The 21,229-nt window shown below is 37.1% G+C and overlaps 2 protein-coding genes across 2 annotated transcripts; one reads left to right on the top strand and one right to left on the bottom strand.

The window, feature by feature from the left end:
- Positions 1 to 228: 228 nt before the first annotated feature.
- ecd (ecdysoneless homolog (Drosophila)) lies at positions 229 to 7,877 on the top strand. The gene is made up of 12 exons (XM_052146051.1): positions 229 to 637; positions 950 to 1,155; positions 1,386 to 1,564; positions 2,376 to 2,568; positions 2,665 to 2,793; positions 3,088 to 3,213; positions 3,343 to 3,428; positions 3,566 to 3,672; positions 3,868 to 4,078; positions 4,171 to 4,238; positions 6,608 to 6,825; positions 6,914 to 7,877. The coding sequence occupies exons 1-12, from the start codon at positions 442 to 444 to the stop codon at positions 7,121 to 7,123; spliced, it is 1,929 nt and encodes a 642-aa protein (XP_052002011.1). The 5' UTR covers positions 229 to 441; the 3' UTR covers positions 7,124 to 7,877.
- Positions 7,878 to 7,923: 46 nt separating this feature from the next.
- On the bottom strand, positions 7,924 to 15,210 carry LOC127657186 (uncharacterized). The gene is made up of 5 exons (XM_052145869.1): positions 14,537 to 15,210; positions 13,560 to 13,690; positions 13,055 to 13,262; positions 11,021 to 11,318; positions 7,924 to 9,720 (listed from the first exon to the last, which is right to left on the bottom strand). The coding sequence occupies exons 2-5, from the start codon at positions 13,589 to 13,591 to the stop codon at positions 9,332 to 9,334; spliced, it is 927 nt and encodes a 308-aa protein (XP_052001829.1). The 5' UTR covers positions 13,592 to 13,690; positions 14,537 to 15,210; the 3' UTR covers positions 7,924 to 9,331.
- Positions 15,211 to 21,229: the final 6,019 nt, after the last annotated feature.

A 21,229-nucleotide genomic window follows, 5' to 3' on the forward strand; every position in this document is an offset into this window, starting at 1 on the left:
AAATTGCTATTGCTAATAAACTGCTATTATTAAAACCCACAGGAAAATCCTGAAGGAACACATGGCTCAAAAATGTACTACAACCTGAAAGGCGCTATTTAATATATTTTGCCATTCTATTTTTTCAAATAAATTAATATTTATTCGTGAGGATTTTTCACTGCTCAGATTTTAGCGGACCTTTATTTTGAACCGAAGTCCATTATTTTTCCAGTTCCGGGGCGTGAAAGGAAGCTCGAGCGATAGGAAAACATGTCAACCTGTCCACATAATCGTACCACTGCCATGCGTTTATTGAACAACTAATCGCATTAGTTAACAAGGTTCACAAGTTATTAACAAACTGGTATCTACATGTAGAAATATTTTAACCGATTGATTTAAGGCGCTAGCCTGGCAAGTTTCTGTAATCATCAGCAAAATACAGTGATATTTCTGAACATGGATGCTTTAAGAAGACCTGCCATCCCTGAAGACGCGGTCCAGTATAAGCTGTTTCTGGTTCAGTCAGACACAGAAGTGAATGAGAGATCCCTACAGCAGCTCCTGGAGAACATCCTGGCTGAGGTTGCTCCTCTTTTGGTACAGTACATCTGGCAACACCAGCCCTTCAATCTAAGATATCATCCTGAGAAAGGTACGAGTTTGAAGGTTCTGCAGAAAGTTTTGATGTGGTTAATATTATTATGATAAATATTAGCTGTACTGGCTCAAAATCTAGCCACCTACCTAGACAGCATTTTAGGCATCATAGCTAAGCTGATCTGGGATGAGCTTTTTTACATAAACTATATCTCAACTGGACAATCCTAAATTTAGATGCTTTGCTTGAATGTTTTGTTTCCCTATTTTACGTTTTCTTTTAGGAGTTCAAATACTGTCCAGAGTTCAATGTTTTATCATACATTTTCTAAGAAGCCAAAATGCTGCTTTTTTGCATCTTTTTTAGGGGATGTGCCAGCACACTTGGAGGGTGTTACTGAGTTTGGTGATAATGTGGAGGATGAATGGTTCATTGTTTACCTGCTTAAACACATCACACGCACCTTTAGCGGAATAGCTGCTGTCGTCCATGATAATGATGGGCAGTTTCTCCTGATTGAAGCAGCTGAACACTTGCCAAAGTGGCTGGACCCAGATAGCAGTGAAAACAGAGTTAGTATTCAAAAATGAAATGGTAACACCAACGTATACGTTTTAAAGTATTAATATGGTTTTTGGACATGTTACCATAGTAAACCTATGGTATTTTTTGAAGTACCTTGGAGTACCATACCATTGTACATTTTAATAATTATTTCAGCAATAGTTCAATATTAAAGCACCATGGTATTACAACCTGATACCATCACTGCACCATGCTTTTTTGTTTTTCTTTCGAGCAGGTGTTCCTGTATCAAGGAGAACTGCACATATTACCCAACCGTATACATTCTGGAGAGTTTGGGTGGCCCAGAGACTCTGTGCCCTCTGTGGGTCAGGCTCTAGAAGTGTTGCATTTGCAGACACAGAGCTGTCTAGCCAATCAGCCTATACGTGCAGCACTTGACAGGAGGCTGGAAGGGTAAGAGTGGCATTATTAGAGATTAATGGAATAATATCAAAGGGACAGTTCACCCTAAAATGTTAATCTCTCATAATTTACTTAACCTCATACCATTGCAGATGTGTATGACTTTTTTTCTTTCTTCTGCAGAACACAAACAGACATTTTATAAGAATATCTCAGCTCTGTAGGTCCATACAATGCAACTGAATGGTGGCCAGAACTTTTAAGGTACAAAAATCATAAAAAAAGGCAGCATAAATGCAATCTATAATACTCCAATGGTTAAATCCTTATATTTAGTAGTGATATGATAGGTGTGGGTGTAAAAAAAGATAAATATTTAAGTCCTTTTTTACTATGAACTCCCTGCCCAGTAGGTGGTGATATGCTCAAAGAATGCCAATCGACAAAAAAAGAATGCAAAATGGAAGTGGAGATTTATGGTATAAAAGGACTTAAATATTGGTCTGTTTCTCACATACACTTATCAAATAGTTTCTGAAGAAACAGATTTAACCACTGGAGTCTTATGGATTACTTTTATGCTGCCTTTTTACTTTTTGGAGCTTTAAAGTTCTGGCCAGATTCACTTGCATTCTGTTGACCTATAGAGCTGAGATATTTTTCTAAAAATCTTTCTTTGTGTTCTACTGAAGAATGAAAATAATGCACATATTAGATGGCATGAGGGTGAGTAAATGATGAAAGAATTTACAGTTTTTCACAATGGTGTTTCATTTTGTTTCACCAGTTTTTATCCGATATGTAAATAATCAAAGTTCTTATTTTTAAGATTTACATGATCTTTTGTTTCTTGGTTGCACAGGTACCCGGATAAAATCAAGCAGAATTTCCACCACGCCAACTGTTACCTACCTGCGGGAATTGCTGTTGTGTTGTCTAGGAGGCCTGACCTCATAGCCCCTGCAGTGTCTGCTTTCTATCTCCGTGACCCGGTTGACCTCCAGGCCTGCCGAACTTTCCACACCTTTCCTCCTGACACCATAGTTATGACATCAGTAAGAAGTCGACATTTCATTCTGACATAACCTTTGAGGGGAAAGCTACTTGTTGAAATCTGTCACATAAATGTAACTTTTGCCCTTCTGCTTAAGGTGAAGTTTACCCGTTGCTTGTACGCACAGCTGCAGCAACAGAGTTTTGTTCCAGATCGGAGGAGTGGTTTTATCCTTCCCCCTCACTCTCATCCCCAGTACAGAGCTCACGAGCTGGGCATGAAACTGGTGAGTGCATGAGGTACCTGGTTCTGTCGCTTACGGAGAATGGTGGCTATTAAAATGTAGATACTGTACATACTATAAATGCATCTTAAACATAGAAATTGGCATCTGTACTCTCAAATTATTGAGAGATTTGATAAAGCACAGAAGAGTATGCAAATATTTTGCCATCCATCTTTATTGGAATTTCCAATATGTCCACAAGTAGAGTGTTTCTGAAATAGAATTTGCAGATAGAAATCATTGACCCATACCCATTGGGTTCTTAACGTATTATCATTTCTGTTTATGCCTAAGGCCCATGGGTTTGAAATCCTGTGTTCTAAGAGTGGACAGTCTTCTTCAGAGAAGGAGGCTTCTGTCAGCAGTAACCCACTTTGGAGAGGCTTTTTAGATAGCCTCAAAAAGAATGGATATTTTAAGGTAAAGAGCAAGTTTTGGTGCAAAAATACTTTGCTAGAAAGAAAAGGTTTAATAAATGTAAAATTCTCTTTTTGTCTCTGTTTTGTTGGGTTTTATATTCCTGCTTATATAAGTTTTTTGTGTACCTAGGGGGAACTAGAAGGGTCTGTCCGATACAAAGATCTGAAGACTTCAGCAGAAAACTTCTTCAAACAGTCAGTAACCAGTAAAAACTGGTGAGTTACTTTTTATTTCTAGTTCTTTATAAACTGTCACAGTTTAAAATCTAGTTAGTACATCTGACTTGATCAGTGTAGGAATATACCATTAACTACATTAATATATATAATCTAATTTTACTCTCTTTCTCAAGCCCTGATATTCATAATCCTGGTGATGAAGCATTGCAAGTCTTGCAAGGCACATCCTACAGTTTGGAAGACCTAAGAAAAAAAGAGGCGAATCTACCACCAGAGGACAGTATGTACCCTTTTATATTTTTTCTAAAAGCACAGTATTGTTTTGTTCTTAGCCTGCATAAATTGGGTCTAGAAATAAAGTAAACCTATCTAGTGTACTGAACAAATCTCATTTCCACATTCAAAACAAATGACATTATGAGTCACATTTGTCAGCAGGAATCAATAGTGTTGCCCACTCTCTCGCCCCCTGTAGGTGATGCGTGGTTAGACATCTCGCCTCAGGAGCTGGAGAGGCTGCTTGAAGAGAGAGGGGGCCGTGTGGTGAGTGATGGCATTCCCAAGACTGTAAAACCTGAAGAAGAGGAGCCAGAGGAAGAAGCTGGCTACAGTCTGGTTTCTGTAACACAAGGCATGAAGAACTTTATCAATGCAATGTCCTCTTATGAAGGAGCTGAAATTCCAAGGTAATGCTGATTATTTGTCAATACATCATTCATTATTATTATCAATTGTTACCACCATACAGTATATGTCCTATCTTTCCCAAATGTTTCAGGTCTTGCTTGGCTGAGCCCTTCAGTATTGATCCAGAGGCAGTAACCAGTGCTCTTGATAGACTGCTTGGTGAGTTGGGTTTCCAGTGATATTAGACCATCTTATGTCAAATGTGCACACTTGCCACAAACAGCCAAAGTGTGAAGCTTGGAGAGAGTCAGTGCGAGAAATTTAGTATGATTTACTTCTCTGATCAAGAGGTCATTAAGAATATGTGCACTTAAATATGCACAACAAGAAAAAACACATGGAAGTTTGAGGTGATTCTGGAAAAAATAACTAAATATAATGTGTAATTACATGTATATACCGGTAGGCTCACAATAAGAACATACAGGCTTATTCATTGTAAAAGTTCAAAAAATCTATGCATTAATTTAAAATGTTAAATCTTTTATATTAATTTAAATTAAAAGCCTAATATAATTTAATTAAGTGCTTACCATGTCACCATGTGTGGTGATAGCCTACAATATAATTTAACCAGAACATAAACTGAAGCTCCTGAACCGTATCTGCATGATTTTATGCATTGCACTGCTTCCACACAATTGAATAAGTAGGTGTGCAGGTCTTCCTAATAAAGTGTTCAGTGAGGGTATACAGTGAGGGGAAAAGTATTTGATCCCCTGCTGATTTTGTACGTTTGCCCACTGACAAAGAAATGATCAGTCTATAATTTTAATGGTAGTTTAATTTGAACAGTGAGAGACAGAATAACAACAACAAAATCCAGAAAAATGCATGTTATAAATTAAATAGCATTTTAATGAGGGAAATAAGTATTCAACCCCCGGTCTCCCAGGTGTCTTTTATACAGGTAACGAGCTGAGATTAGGAGCACACTCTTAAAGGGAGTGCTCTTAATCTCAGCTTGTTACTTGTATAAAAGACACCTGTTCACAGAAGCAATCAATTAATCAGATTCCAAACTCTCCACCATGGCCAAGACCAAAGAGCTGTCCAAGAATGTCAGGGACAAGATTGTAGATCTACACAAGGCTGGAATGGGCTACAAGACCATCGCCAAGCAGCTTGGTGAGAAGGTGACAACAGTTGGTGCGATTTATACCAAGAAAACAATTGGTAACACACTACGCCTTGAAGGACTGAAATCCTGCAGCGCCCGCAAGGTCCCCCTGCTCAAGAAAGCACATGTACAGACCCGACTGAAGTTTGCCAATAAACATCTGAATGATTCAGAGGAGAACTGGTTGAAAGTGTTGTAGATGAGACCAAAATCAAGCTCTTTGGCATCAACTCAACTCTCCTTGTTTGGAGGAGGAATGCTGCCTGTGACCCCAAGAACACCACCCCCACCTTCAGACATGGAGGTGGAAACATTATGCTTTGGGGGTGTTTTTCTGCTAAGGGCACAGGACAACTTCACCACATCAAAGGGACGATGGACGGGGCCATGTACTGTCAAATCTTGGGTGAGAACCTCCTTCCCTCAGCCAGGGCATTGAAAATTGGTCATGGATTGGTATTTCAGCATGACAATGGCCCAAAACACATGGCCAAGGCAACAAAGGAGTGGCACAAGAAGAAGCACATTAAGGTCCTGGAGTGGCTGGAGTCACTCAGCATGCCCTGAATTCAAGCTCACGACTTCAGGGTTGGTAATCAGTGTCAATACTCGCTGAGGTACCCAGTCCCAGTTATTATTATTAAACTTCAGAAGGAAACGATTTAATTGAATAAATGCATGCACTGCATCCTTCAAAGTGAAAATGCGGCACTGTTGCACATTCTTTGGCCCCATGGTGGAGCTTGTGATACTGTTTCCAGCAGTTGCAGAGTACCGTAGTGATTCACAATTAGTGAGTACTGGACATGACAAGTAATTGCTGATTATTTACTGTTGATGAATTAAGACAATGTTTACCTTAAGGTATTTATATTGTAATACCTTGAAGATTATAGTAAGAGTGCATTTTTTATTTCCCTTATCTGTTTAAATAAGCAACTGGAAGAAGTGATGCATGTCAAAATAAGAGTCTCTTATCGCTTATGTTGAGTATTTTAAACTGGAAGATACCTTGTTTTGGTGATAATAAGTGTTAAGGCCTTGTTAAATGTGTGCCCCAGCCTGTTTGAGTAAAATAATCTATAATGCATAATTTATTTTGAGATTGTGTGGGTTTGTTCTGGTATGGACACATGGTATTAATTTAATTTGTTTAGGTCTTAAAAAGTCTTTAATTTGATTAAAAAAAATTAATCAGCAACCCTCTCTAAATAAACAGCATGTAAATGTTTCAAACCATTCTAGCAAAACTTTTGGCAGCTGGACTGTTACCTTCTAGACATGACCCATCTTTCTGTCACTGTTCTATCTGATAAAATCCAAAGTTATTTTGTTTAGAGTTGAATCAATAGTACACTTAATTAATTGTAGTGAATATGCACCAAAAACTAGTATATCTGTTTTACAGGACATAAGGATGAGGAGTTGGACTCTGATGACTTTGATGATGATGATGATGAAGATGAGGAGGAAATTGAGGATGATGAGAATGAAGAAGAGCAGCATGCCAGCTCTGGGGAGCAGGCAGGTGCAGAGGCATTGGACAATTTGAGGAAATACATGGATGAAATGGACCAGGAGCTGCAAAGCACAAATATTGGAAAAAGCTTCACACAGCCTGATAGAGTGAGAGTCCAAAGATATTTTTGTCATGTGCCTGTAAACTCCTGAAAGCTTTTATTTGATTTATTGTTACTTTTATTGTTCCTTACAGGTCGGTAATAAAGCAGATGCACCTAAAAGCTCATCGGTCACCTCAGGCTCTGAGCCTGCAGAGGAAGAGATACAACCAATTGATGTGGACCTCAACCTGGTCACAAATCTGCTGGAGTCCCTGGCTTCTCAGGCTGGCCTAGCTGGGCCTGCCTCTAACCTGCTACAGAGTCTAGGCATTCACATTCCCCCTAATGCAGATCAATCCTGAGTCAGTCCTGAGACTTTATCACACACTTATGACACAGTGTTTCTTCACCTTGTACATGATAGCGGTTCACCAATCATAAAAGGCCACATTTGACTTAATGTTACCTCGCGACAACGCCTTACCAAACACAGTACTGAATTGTAATGGAATATTAATTTCACATGGGTCTGTTCCAGTAACAGAGCACGTCCATGGAATTTGACTGTTCTTTGGTAATTTCTGTTTGTTGGTGCCTGCGGTCTGTGGTAGCATCCAGTGTGTTCTGGCAAGCTGTTGTTTAGAAAACATTCTGTCAGGTTGTCCTCAATTAAATGTGTTTTTTCCCATCTTTTCAAATAAAGGTAAGATTTTCTGAGATGTTTCATTAATTACCATTACTGTCAGTTTATATTTTATTCCACTACAACAAGAAATATCAGTTCCAGCTACATTTATCCTTCAATGTGAAGAACGTGAGGACTGTTTCCCTCTGCTTATGTATGCCTACATGTGCATTACTGATAAGCTAAACACATTGCTTGCTAGTGTAACATTAACCAAGTTGATACAGATAAATCAATTCTGCTTGATTAGAAGCCCCAACGCAGCTCTCATGGCGATAAAGTTTTTAATCTCTTGATTTTTGCTCAGAAAGACTTTTGTCTACACTTGTAACTGGTACACCTCAAATTAATTCCAGAATTTATACAGTATATTGGGCTGCAGATATTGTAAAGAAATTGTGCTGAAAATTTAATTATTACTTAACACAAAATAAAAATGACAACAAAGAAAGACACTGGAAACTGTTGGAAATGTGTTATGCAATGAGAAAACCTCATCAATATGTTTTATTTGCTCCAAACGTAATAACAATACAGAAGATTTTGTAATGTAGGTTAAGAGCAAAATTTGTACATGAGTCCTAGGTTTTCCGCTTTTAAAATATACATATATATATTGATATTCTTAAATTGTTGCTATTTTTTTATTCAGTGCTGAGATTAAACCATACATTTTAGCAATGTGAAGACCTTCGTTGTGCGCTCACTGTGAACATATCTCACTGTAATGGCATACTCGGGTGAATCTCTCGGAGCATGTCAATAACATCTCCAGGTCATATTTCACCCCCAACTCTACAGGAAAAAAATACATTACATTTGATTTTTCAAAAAAAAAAAACAAGCATTTATTTTTTTTGCATCATAACATTATTTTAATCAAATTAAGCACACTGTAATTTTTACTTCACAGCATTAAAGGCAGCTATAATACAAAAATATATATATATTTAAAAAAAATTACTTAAATAAGAAATTAAAAAAAAAAAAAATTGCATTGTAAATGAAAATTGGAGGAAACGTGTTTAATTTTTATAACAATAATGCCACAATGCATACAAATTTAATAAAAATGATAATCTAAAAGGTTTTATAAAATAGGCTTCATAGTTTAAGTGAAAGCCAAGAGAGCTTACATATGTTTGCTGGTGGCATAACCATATACATTAATGGATTACAATCCGAAGAGGTTGTCATACCTCTGAATTCAGTTTTAATACTGTTAATTTTCTAGAGTTGCATTGACCTCCTTTTGCAGTCTTTGATTGGTTATTCTTAAAGGAATATTCCAGGTTCAAAAGAAGTTACATTTAATCAACAGCATTTGTGACATAATGTAGATTACCACAAAAATTTATTTTCGACTCGCCATCCTTTTCTTTAAAAAATTGCTAAATTCCAGGTTACAGTGAGGCACTTACAATGGAAGTGAACAGGGCAAATTCTTCTGTTAAAACTTGTATTTTTTAAGCTGTAAAGTTGCTTAAATTTGTTTTTACAGTCATTTTAGAGTTTTAGGGTTTCCAGAATTATGTCGCCATGGCAATTAAGTTACACAGAAAAGTTAGTAAGCCATTGTATCACTCTACAATCATAACATGTATAGTGTTTACATCTTGTGGCTATACTTATGAAAAGTGGTTATTTTCTGATTGGCCCCATGCACTTCCATTGTAAGTGCCTCACTGTAACCCAGATGTCTACTTTTTTAAAAGGAGGGACAAGTCAAAATATATTTTTGTGGTAATCGGATGCTGTCGATTGAGATTAACTGGTATTAAACCTAGAATATTCCTTTGGTTGCTTTACTGTATAGCTGGTGATTGGCCACTTATTTTTTTACTGGTTGGTTGCTTCTCAGAATGGTCTACACTCTCAGTTTGTCCTATAACACACTGAACAGGGGCAGCATCAACCCTCTGGTAGCATGCAGCACAGCTGCTGGGAGAGCAGAGAAATATAACGCTGTTACGTCCACAAAAAGAAGCTGCACAGCACCCAGCAGCAACATCCCAAGCATGTATCCGTAGAAAAGCAGACTGTGCCAGCTGCCATCAATAAGTGCCTTTGGGCCATCAGGGTGCAAAACACATAGGAAGCCTAATAATAGACAACGTGAAACCGTGAGAGTGTAATACATATCAAAGATTGAGGCATGACCTCGCTCTGATTGGGTGACTTTAGCTAGCCAGACTAGAGACAGGCTGTGGAGGACCAGGCTGAGAGGAGAGTAGACATATTCCAATACCTCCATCGTATGCAGTCCTTGACAGGCTGAAAAGAGAGGTATTGGAAGAAATTAAAGGGATAGTTTATCCAAAAATTACAATTTTGTCATCATCTTAAAAATGTAAGTCTATGTTTTAATGTTCTTCACTTTAATATGCTTTAAGTTCATCACACAACGCAATTGAATGTCTTAAAAAGACTTGGAATGTAGCGCATGAAACTCATAAACACCCTTTATTGTGTTATTTTTTTATTCACAAGGTTCTTCCTGATCTTATATAACATCTTAGGAAATGTTTTCCTTGTCAATCTGTTGCCTTTGACCTGCTCACTGGGGGGATTGTAAAGCATTCTTTTTTTTTCTATTTTCTGTAAAGCTGCTTTGGAGCAATTTATTTATTATTATTATTTTCTTTTTAAAATTTAAACTCATTTCATATCCCACAGGCAGATTTTTTATGATTTCAACTTTTTTCTTATTGTTACCTGAAGGTCACATTAACTTTGAATATTTTTACCATGCCATCATTTATTTTTGGTACTTTTAAAATGGCTTTTATGTGTATAATTTATTGTTTTGGCCTTGTACCATACCCGGACTTTCAATATTAAACTATGAAAAGAATACAAATTATGACATGTTTAAAACCATGCTAATATAAACAATTCAAAATCAGTATACTGTATATTGTTTGTTGTGTTTATTGTTTGAGAAAAGTGTCAGTAAAGAGCATGCTTAAAATGAAATATGAAACAAGTGCTCTTTGAAGAAAACTCTAATATATTTATTGGGCATCATTTTGCTAAATTATGCAATGTTAATATAATTTAATGTATTTAGGACACATGAAATGTTAGATATGAAATTAGCCTTAGCAAGACAATTTGTAGAAATGTCTGAAAAAAATTATATAAATCTCCTGCAATAAATGTATAGTACATACACTTTTGGACATTGTTAGTAGACAAATTAAACGAGTGAGAGTGTGAAAAAGTTTTCAAACCAAATTTTACTTTATAGAAATTCACAGTGCAAAAAGTGCCCGGAGTTTAAGGGAAAAACAAATATATTGTAAAATAGTGCTACACAATTAAAACTGAATTGAATTGAGTGGCTTGAAAGCCACTGGCCATTGCCAACTTTCATTTTTTTGTAAAAGAACAGCTTGGGCATTCTGCTAAATATCTTCTTTTTTGTATGGAAATAAAAAAATCATACAGGTTTAAAAAGACTTGAGAGTAAGAAGATTATGGTAGGTCTTCATTTTTGGGTAAACTATTCCTTTAATGCAAATACACACACACACATAGAGCATTCCATTACTCACCATTGAAGTTTTCATACCTGTGACGCTGACGGAGGCAAAAGTGACAGCTGTTAGCAGACAGGAAATATGGATGGATCCAGGCATACTGAGTACAAACAGATGACCCATGCACAGACTGACCAGTGGGAGGAAGCGGGCGATGAGTGGGTACAGACCAGAGTGGGAATTGGCCTCAGCCCAAAGGGCCAGAACACACTGGACGCTACCACAGATAGCAGGCACCAACAAACGCTCGGCCAGCTTCAGTGAAAAAGGCTTCAGGTGGATCAGTCCTATGCCGTGTAATGCCAGCAATGCCAGGAGATTTAGAAACACCTGGAAAATCAAATACTGTATAAATGCACTGATGAAACACGTTTAAAAATTCAAAAATTTTAAGTTACAAATTAAAGTTCAATGCCCCTAAATAACACTGGAGATTATCATGTGACACACAGTGTCATAAAATCCTGTGTCAACAGTTGACTTAAGGACAACCAAACCAACTTTCAAGGGAAAGTGATAAACAACTTAACTGACATAAAATGGCAAGTGACAGGATTGTCATGCATGATATCCTTAATATAAAACTATTTTGTAATGCACAAAGTAATGCAAACACATTTTAAGCATAGAGTATTAAAGGAATATTCCAGGTTCAGTACAAGCTAAGCTCAATTGACAGAATTTGTTGCATAATATTGAATACCATTTTTAACTTGCCCCTACTTTTCTTTAAAAAAAAAAAAAAAGCAAAAATCTGGGTTACAGTGAGGCACTTAGAATGGAAGTGAATGGTGCCAGTACATAAACATTAAAATACGAAATTTTTCAAAAGTATAAACACTAGACATAAACAATGTGCATGCTAACATAATTTTAGTGTGATTTAAACCTTTTCTGTGTAAAGTTGAACTAGTTTTAACAGAAGAATTAATGTAAGTGCTTTTCTAAAATTATAAGCTTCATTTCTGACTTCAAACCCTCTGAAAATTGGCCCCATTCACTATTGTAAGTACCTCACTATAACCTCAATATTTTCTTTTTTTGTTTGTTTTTGATAAAAGCAGGGATGAGTCGAAATGTTTGTTTCATAACTAGTATTGTGAGCTTTGAACTGCAAAGGTGAACTGCAAACAAGTTACTAAAAATTTACTTAAAATAAATGTTGACCAGTTACAACACCTAAAATCTACACTTTCCTTTATACAGTGGCCTTAAGATGAAATTGTCACAGTACTTTTTGTCAATAAATCTTTTTTTTATTTTTAAAACCTAACAAACTTGAAAAGTGTATGTGCTATGCTACCTGCTTTGATATTCAGACATTTTTTTATGTGTGAATTAAGTGTCTAAATACTTTTTGGGGTCACTGTTTATTAACCTAAAATCTTGATGTTTGATAAAAACTGGTTTATGTACATGTTATTTGCCATTCACTTCCTGTTTTACTTATATAGCCAGCCATAATATGCTAACAAACTGAAGGACACCACCAGTTTATAGCACTATTCCAGTGATCACATGGAACACACCTGATGACTCATCTGATAACTGCCCAGTCCTGCCGTTTTACACCCTTCAAATCATAACACTATGTACACATTTAGATATAACTTGACACTGATGATGATGATCTGATATATACGCCCTGGCAACTATGTAAATTTCACAGTCATGCAGGACTTTAACTATTATGATCCATTTGTCGTAAACCTGCACTGGAACGTCATTTTTGAATGAATGCAAGTGCAAATTAGTTTTGATAGGTAGAGTGGAAGGGAAGATTTTCACTAAATAACAACTTCAATATATAGCTTAAAAAGACTTAATAGTCATGGACTACTCTTATGGTACTTTCTTGGAGCTTGACAGCCCTAGTCGAGCAGCTTACATATTTTGCAAATGTAATATATTTCTTTGTCTTCTTGCAGGTTTGGAATAACATGATTGTTAGTTAATCATTACAGAATATAACATCTTATATGCTTTCGGAAGGCAACTTTAAATTAATGTATTCAAGTTCATATAACTGATGGTCTGAGAAAGATTTAGCTATGTGGGCAAAGTACCTGTATGAATGCAAGTGGCACTGCATAAGGGTAATGATACTGGGGAATGAAGATCCTGCACACAAAGCTGTGCAGATTATCTGCCAGAGCGTACAAAATCACAGCCACCAGGGCAGCGATGCAGAGAAGAAGAGGCACCAGGGGTTTACATACATCATAAATACAAGCTCTCAGTGCATGTGGAGTATGCATCTGCCACCATGCAGAACTGAAAAAAGACGTGAACAGACAGGCACGCAAACAGTAAAATTATTCTGCCCAAATAGTGCAATTATTTTTGCACCGTTTATATGTGTAAACCACATCAACAATACTGATAATATAATAATATGGCATTATCTCACAAGCATTAATGATAAAGATGTTATTTTGTTTTAGATGGCGATGATATGCATCAAATTATCAAACAGTGAACTGATTAAATATTTATAATCACAAACTTTTATTTAATTTAATGAGCTCCTTGCTTGTTAAAGCTATCAGTCAGATGTCAATTTGTTCTCACCATCTGGACACCAGAGTTTGCCAGGGGTCCATACTGGTGGTCCAGCCACCTCAGGACAGGCAGAATGGAATTCGGATTGAGTTTGTACCCCTTTTATAGTATCAGGGGTTGGAGAATGGATGTAAAACTACCTGCAAACAGAGACACTGTGAGTTGCCAAACATCATTTGAGTTGAGAAAAATATTTGCTATAGGCTACTGTATATCTTTTGCTATTTATGAATAACTAATCAAATAGTGGACCATTTTTGCCATTTAATAAGCAAATTGGGCTTAAAACACAGACATGTCATACATAAGGTCAAACGAACTCATAAATAATGTAAGAAAATATAAAAAAAAAACGAATGAATAAAATATATATATATAAAACTCAATAATAAGATATTTATAAAATATATAATATAAAAATATAATACAATGTTAAGAAAAAAGCAAGAAAATATAATTATGTATTTAAAAATATATAATAAACTATAACATATAATAATATATTACAACGTTAATAAAAGGAAATTAAAAGAATCAAATAAAACAAAATATGCACAAATATAATAAACTATTTAATAAAACTCTATTATGAGATGTTTATCAAATATATAATATACAAACATAAAACAATGTAGAGAAAAAGAAAACAAATGCAAGAAAATATACTAAACTATTAAGGAAAAATATATAAAAGTATAGAATAAACTGGTAATAACATAATATAAAAATAGAATAAAATGTTAAGAAAGGAAACTTTAAATAAAAGAAAATAAAATATGTGAAAATATAATAAACTATTTAATAAAACTCCATAATAAGATGTTTTTAAAATATATAATACAAAAATATTAAACAATGTTAAGAAAATATATAAAAATATACAATAAAGTGGTTATGACATATATATGTTAACAAAATATGTATAATAGTATAAAATGTTACGAGAAAAAAGAAAAGAAAAAAACAGTTAGACAGTGGCAACTCACATAACTTGGTTGTCATGAGATATTGTTATTCCATTATGCTGTTCTCCTCTAGCGATGTCTCGATCAATAATAATACATTGAATGTTCATAACCCACCGATTATTCCTCAAGATCACTGTTATTTCTCTCCACCGCCGCGGCACGTCAGAAAATTACTCACAAGAATAGAGAATAGCAAGGTAAATGTATTTCAACCACGGATCGATTGAAAATATGCTTAGTCGGTGTCCATAATGAGGAACCGGGCATGACTGTACTTCGGTCAGTTGTCAACCTGGGAGTGAGAAAAATATAAAGTTTGGCTGACTGGTGCTTGCTGACGAAACGTTTTCTTTCCCGCCCACCGTTTGACTGAATTGGTGCCCTTAAAAATCGGTCATGTCCTGAATGTAATATTCATTCTTCTGTTTCTCCTCTTTCCTTTGAATCTATAGCAAATGAATGGCTAATGTGTGTGTGATATACTCGAGGCAGAGGACATGCGGAGTTAATGATTGAATACGTCACCTTGAAGCAGGATAAGGTAGTTGGGTTGCTGACACCCGCAGCGTGATCATGTTGCTTCATCTGGCACAAAATAATTAAGCTTACAGGTGACTCACCATTTAAGGGCACGTTGTTGTAAAAAAAAATATATATATATATTTTGCGACAGAATATGAACATTTTATAGGTTTTTGCTTTAACTCATTATTTACTTGAGAAGTTGTTCTAATTTTCCCTCTATTGCAAATATAATTGAGTAATATAGTTATAAAACAGACACTTGTGCTTCACTGTGTTATTGTTGATTTGTGTGAATTATTATTATTTATTTTTCTACACATCTCTACACCAAGGACTGATGAATGTGTAGACTTAGCCTCAGTTTTCCTGAGCAACCACTGGGCGGCGCCATGATGATTCTAATGGCCTGTTTTGTATTTCTGGTCTTGAGACGCCAAGTAAAAACAGCTAAAACGAGCGATCTAGAGGAGTACATCAACCATTGTATGCCTTGTCCACACTAATACGTTTTCGTCTGAAAACGCATCTTTTTCTCTGTATTTTGGCCTTCTGTCCACACTGAGACTTCGTTTTTGTCTGTGAAATCTGAGCTTGTGAAAACAGCTTTTCAAAGTGGACACATTTGAAATCGCCGATTTCGCATTGTATTGTGGACTATGAAAACGGATATATCTGAAAATGATGATGTATTTGTTGTCATGTGACGCAGTCATATGATCTATCCAACCAAATCAATCAAGATGGTAAGATGGTTGTACTTGATACTCACTTTAGCATTCTTAAAAAATAAATGTTAAAAACCATCACATTGTGTTCCATCAAAGGCGAAGGGAAGTTTACTCGGAATTGGTGTCCGGTGACGAACACGAGGACAATTGCGTTTCAGATCGTACATGCAACGTGGATTTTCCACTAGACGTGGATCACGTCTAGTAACATGATTTAAGTGTTTTCAGTGTGGACAAGCAACTTTTGGAAAATGCTTGAAAATGCTAGTGTGGAAGGAGAGCGTTTTTAAACAAAAGTGCCGTTTTCAAATATATCCGGATTAATGTAGATGTATTCTTAGTGTCAGTTGGTGTAAAAATGAAATTCAGGCTCAACTTATGTTGTTGTTGGCTGTCATAACAACTCAGAATAATTCATGATATCAGGTGTGGATGAATCTACACGTTCTTTGTGCTTTTGCCTCCTATTGGCTGGAGTTTTTTTTGTGTGGAGTATTTCTTGCAAGACACTGGAGTGATTAGGTCATTTGTTGCTCTCATGTAGCAGCCGACTGGTCCGGCTCACTTAATTCATTTGACTGCGAGTAAACTGAGCAACTTTTTTTCCCTTTTTGAGCTGGTTCCACCAAGCAGCTGGAGTTTGTTTTGTGGAGTAACACCTTTGGGACAGTTATGTGGATGAATCTACATGTTCTTTGTGTTTATTCTACCTATTGACTGGAGTTTGTTTTATAGATTATCTTTTGTTGTGTCTCACAAAATGTTTATAGAAACACCGGACTTGAGCAAACCGAGAATAAGTTGTCACAGGGGCTCGCAGGTGTACATGGTCTTTTTGAGTTTAGAGGGATAGACGCCAGTTGACGCTGTCGTGCGCTGGGTTAATGCGCACATTTTTCTTTTTTTTCTGTTTGTTTGGTCCTGGGGGAAGTTCGGGGTTTGATTGTTGCACTAATGTTGGAATGTGGTCTTTATCATTTTGTTTTTACACACAATACATTTTTTTCTCATATGTCAAAATGTCAAATGTTAATATGAGTGGATTGTCTATCTCCACATGGATTGTGAATGGGTTGGGGCACCCCATAAAACATATATTTTTTTATTTCACCTCTTAAGCATAAGAAATATGATATAGTGTTTCTTCAATAAACACATCTTTCCCCGCAGGAAGCTGAAATATTTGGGAAGATATGGGGTGGACATGTATTTACTGCTGGCTCAAGTAAGAGCAGGGGAGTCATTACATTGATAAGCATCTACAATTGAATTGTGAAAACAGATTAAAGATAAATTAGGTTTTAGTTTTTTTTTTCTAGATCTTGAAGAGCTGTTGCAAGCTGCTGGCACCCCTCTTGATATAATATTGGAAGGAGACTTTAATCTTTTGATGGACTCAGTCCTTGACCATAGTGAAGCAAAAGTGTGTAAGCCTCCTAGAGCAACATTGACGCTTCACTTTTGAACCCATCTGGGAGGGACTATACATTTTTTCATCAGTCCATACGATTTACTCTAGAATAGATTTTAAGTCCCTCATTTCATCTGTTATTGATTGCTCAATTGGAAACATTTTAGTCTCAGATCACACCCTGTTGAGTTTAGAGGTGTTGCCACATGGAGAAAAGGAAATCATATAGTTTGCACTTTAATGTATCCCTTTTGCAAAATCCTGATTCCAACAAATGTTAAAGGCTGAAATCAATGTCTATGTGGAGACAAACTGGTCCTCAGTATCCTCTGTGGGCGTGGCTTGGGAGGCAATTAAGGCGGTTCTTAGGGGCCGGATTTTAACCAGGTGCCCAAGCTTAGACTTTGCTTGAACCATAAGGTTACCAAACCATTCTGTAATGCTATATCTAATTAAGCTCTCTACGACTGCCCGATAAAATAAGCACATCATTTTCTGATCAACTCCATACAGCCTAAAGGTGCGTACACACTGCCAGCAACTTTGTCGCTGCAGGTCGCCAGTGGCTGGCGGTGAAGTCGCTAGTGGGTGTTCCCACTACTGGTTGCCTAGTAACGTTTATAAATGACATTCACGGATGTCATTCCATTGCTGTTGACAGCGAATCTCTTTTTTGCCACTAAAAACAAACATTTTGGAGGGAAAAGACTAAATATAAATGGAATCAGTACATAAAATGCTTTATATCAAAGATGAATGAGAAACCAGGCGTGCTGTTTGCCATAGCGGCTGTTTATCTGCGGCGAAAATGCAAATGCCGGTCTGTCTGGATCCATAAAATCCCCGTGATCTCAGATCCTTGTACGTGGGAAGAGACATATCATAGAGCACTGGAAAATTTCTAACAGCAAGAATTAGCCTTTCATCCATCTTTCCGTTACTGCAGGAGCTGAGTGAGAGAGAGAAGGATCACATGAGCTCTCCCGTCGTCTCTCCTATTGGCTGTCGCTTCCGTTAGTCGCTCCAAAGTTGAATTCTCTTGAGATCTCAACTTTGTCGCATCGCTGGACAAGCCCACATCTAGCGCCAACGGTTGCGACAGCTCGTGTCGCTGGAAGTCGCTATGCTCGCATTGAAAATGAATGGTATTGAGTCGCTGTCGCGCACGATGTCGCTGGCAGTGTGTATGCACCTTAAGTCTATGCATAAAATACAGTCTCTGCTGCACTGACAAACTGTGTCCACATGAATCCCCAGCTAAGTGTATTATCAATATACAGTAGATACCAAGGTACTTGTAGGAACACACTTGCTTAACTGATGTTTCATGTATAATCACTGATGTATGATTGCCTACTGATCTGGGCTTTTTTGTATTTAAAATAAGATGATTTAAATCACACCACTCTACAAACATTGATACCTCTAAAAAGTATTCTGATGGATCAGAATTCTCATACAGAAGACAACAACAACAACTTACATTTATATAGCGCTTTTCTCAAACTCAAAGCGCTTTACATAGTATAGGGGGAATCTCCTCAACCACCACCAGTGTGCAGAATCCACCTGGATGATGCGACGGCAGCCATAGTGTGCCAGAACGCCCACACCAGCTATTGGTGGAGAGGAGATGGTAGAGTGATGTAGACAATTCAGGGATGGATATTATTAGGAGGCCATGATAGATAGGGGCCAATGGGGGAATTTGGCTAGGACGCCGGGGTTAAACCCCTACTCTTTACGAGAAAGTGCCCTAGGGATTTTTAATGACCACAGAGAGTCAGGACCTCAGTTTAACATCCCATCCAAAAGACAGTGCTTTTTTTTACAGTATAGTGTCCCCGTCTCTATACTGGGGCATTAGGACCCACACAGACCATAGGGTGAGCACCCCCTGCTGGCCTCCCTAATACCACTTCCAACAGCAACCTTGGTTTTCCCGGGGGTCGGGTCTCCTATCCAGGTACTGGCCAAGCTCAACCCTGCTTAGCATTAGTGGACAACCAGGCAATAGCCACAGGGTGATATGGCAGCCGGTAAGGACTAAGTACAGCTGTACTAAGTACTTTACAATAAAATTATTCTGATTACAACTTGAACACTTATTTGTATTCAATGTGAAAAGTATAGGAGAACTGACACATTCCTGTGGAACACCTGTGCTAATACTTTTCAAGTCTGATAAATTATGGTTGGCTCTAACCTGTTGTGTCCAATTAGTTAAGAATGATAAATACCACCTAATTAAAAAGGGTTTCACATTCAATGTTTTTAATTTATGAATTAAAAGGTGGGGCTTAATCGTATTAAAAGCTGAACTAAAATCCACAAATAATAGCTGTGCATAGGTTTTGTATTTTCCAAATATTTCGTAATAAAATTGGTAACCGTATTAGCCACATCTTCTGTACTGTGACCCTGCCTTTACGCTAACTGTAATGGGTCAAGAACTGGATTAACTTCTGTCTTTAAAATGGACACCAAACACTTCTCAAAGCTTTTCAGTACACAGGATGTCAAGGCTACTGGCCTTAAATAATTGTTCTCACTCGAAGAACAAGATAATGGAACAATAATTGATTTTTTCCAGAGATCAGGTATTATATGAGAGTCCACAGATTGCTGAAATATAGGACACCATGCAGCAGTAAGTCCCTCTGCAAAAGATTTTAACAATAGAGCTTAGATACCGTCAGGACCTGTGGATGTTTTTATTACACAGTCGACTGAAAATTAAACAAACTTTTTGTGGTTCAACAATGACCTTATCAGATGTTTCCTCTATGACAATTGACAATTACACAACTTCCCTGCATTCTAGTGTACAGTCCTGTGTATCAAACCTGAGGTAAAAATAATTTATCTCATTTGCTTTCCTCAGGTCATCATTGGTGATGAGACACTTATTATTTGTATTCATATTTGTCATGACTGTCATGAATGTTGTCCCATAATTTCTTAGGATTAGTTGAAATAAAACTCAAAATCTCTTTCTGTTTTCCCTGGGCTTTCTTAGCATACCGTTTAAATCCTTCTGTATTAATCTCACACCCACCCGATCATGTTCTCTAAAGGCTTGTTTTTTTCCCCGATTAATGCAGTCTTTTATTTCCTTTGTTTTCCAGCACATTATCCACACAAAAATGTATATACTCGGTGATAGTGTTAGTAACCTCATTGATGCCCAAGCTGTGAAACATATCCCAATCAGTACACAGAAATCATCCCTTAAGTTTTTCTATGCTGTCCTTGGACCACACAGAAACAGTCTTAACTTCCCGTACAGTGTACTGCTTACACCAGTCGTCTCTGATGTAGATACAGAGGCCTCCTCCTCTGCTCTTTCAAGCCATCTTCCTTCTGTTGACCTGAACCAGGGAGTGTCGTTCCAGCTGAACTTATGAGTCAGAAATGTTTTGTTGTTCTGTAACCAGGTCTCTGTGAACACCATGAGGCTGGATTCACGGTACTCATAACACAGTCTGTTGTTAATGCTAAGCTCCTCCATCTTGCCTCTCAATGACCGTACATTTCCCTCTTCTTCGTAAATGTTGTCGTACTCCCCCAAGTTTTTCCTCTCTTTCGTGAGTGCTTCGTCCGAAACAAATTAAATTTCTGTACCTCAGAAAAATCTACAGTTGTAATAATGTTGTTGGGGTATGTGATTGGTGGCAAACACCCATCCGTTCCGCTTCTCCACTATGCACGGCATTCATGCAGCAGTTTCCAAACAAACAGCGCGAGCAGGATGATCTCTATAGTTCCACATCTTCGTCTACTGATGAGGATTTTAGAAACTTTGTGGAACCATTAGAACTTCCTAAACTGACGACGGAGCAAAAAAATGATCTTGATTCTGAAATAACCTTGGAGGAGCTTGGCGAAGTAATTAAGGCCTTGCCTACAGGCAAGGCTCTGGGGCCAGATGGCTTTGCCACTGAGTTTTTTAGATCTTATGCTACAGAACTGGCTCTAATTTTGCTAGAAGTGTTTATGGAATTATTAAAGAATGGATAGCTTCCACTGACTACCACACTCGCAAGT

Source organism: Xyrauchen texanus, chromosome 16 (assembly GCF_025860055.1).
Source record: "Xyrauchen texanus isolate HMW12.3.18 chromosome 16, RBS_HiC_50CHRs, whole genome shotgun sequence".
NCBI classification, from domain to species: Eukaryota; Metazoa; Chordata; class Actinopteri; order Cypriniformes; family Catostomidae; genus Xyrauchen; species Xyrauchen texanus.

Bases quoted from the DNA above. Each gene is read 5' to 3' on its own strand.
- ecd (XM_052146051.1), top strand. From the start codon at position 442: ATGGATGCTTTAAGAAGACCTGCCATCCCTGAAGACGCGGTCCAGTAT. The intron at 638-949 runs GTACGAGTTTGA...CATCTTTTTTAG, and splicing joins AAGATATCATCCTGAGAAAG to GGGATGTGCCAGCACACTTG. The intron at 4,079-4,170 runs GTAATGCTGATT...CAAATGTTTCAG, and splicing joins GAAGGAGCTGAAATTCCAAG to GTCTTGCTTGGCTGAGCCCT.
- LOC127657186 (XM_052145869.1), bottom strand. From the start codon at position 13,591: ATGGACCCCTGGCAAACTCTGGTGTCCAGATG. The intron at 13,263-13,559 runs GTGAGAACAAAT...GTCTTTTTTCAG, and splicing joins CAAACTCTGGTGTCCAGATG to TTCTGCATGGTGGCAGATGC. The intron at 9,721-11,020 runs GTATGAAAACTT...CTCTCTTTTCAG, and splicing joins TGCCTCCGTCAGCGTCACAG to CCTGTCAAGGACTGCATACG.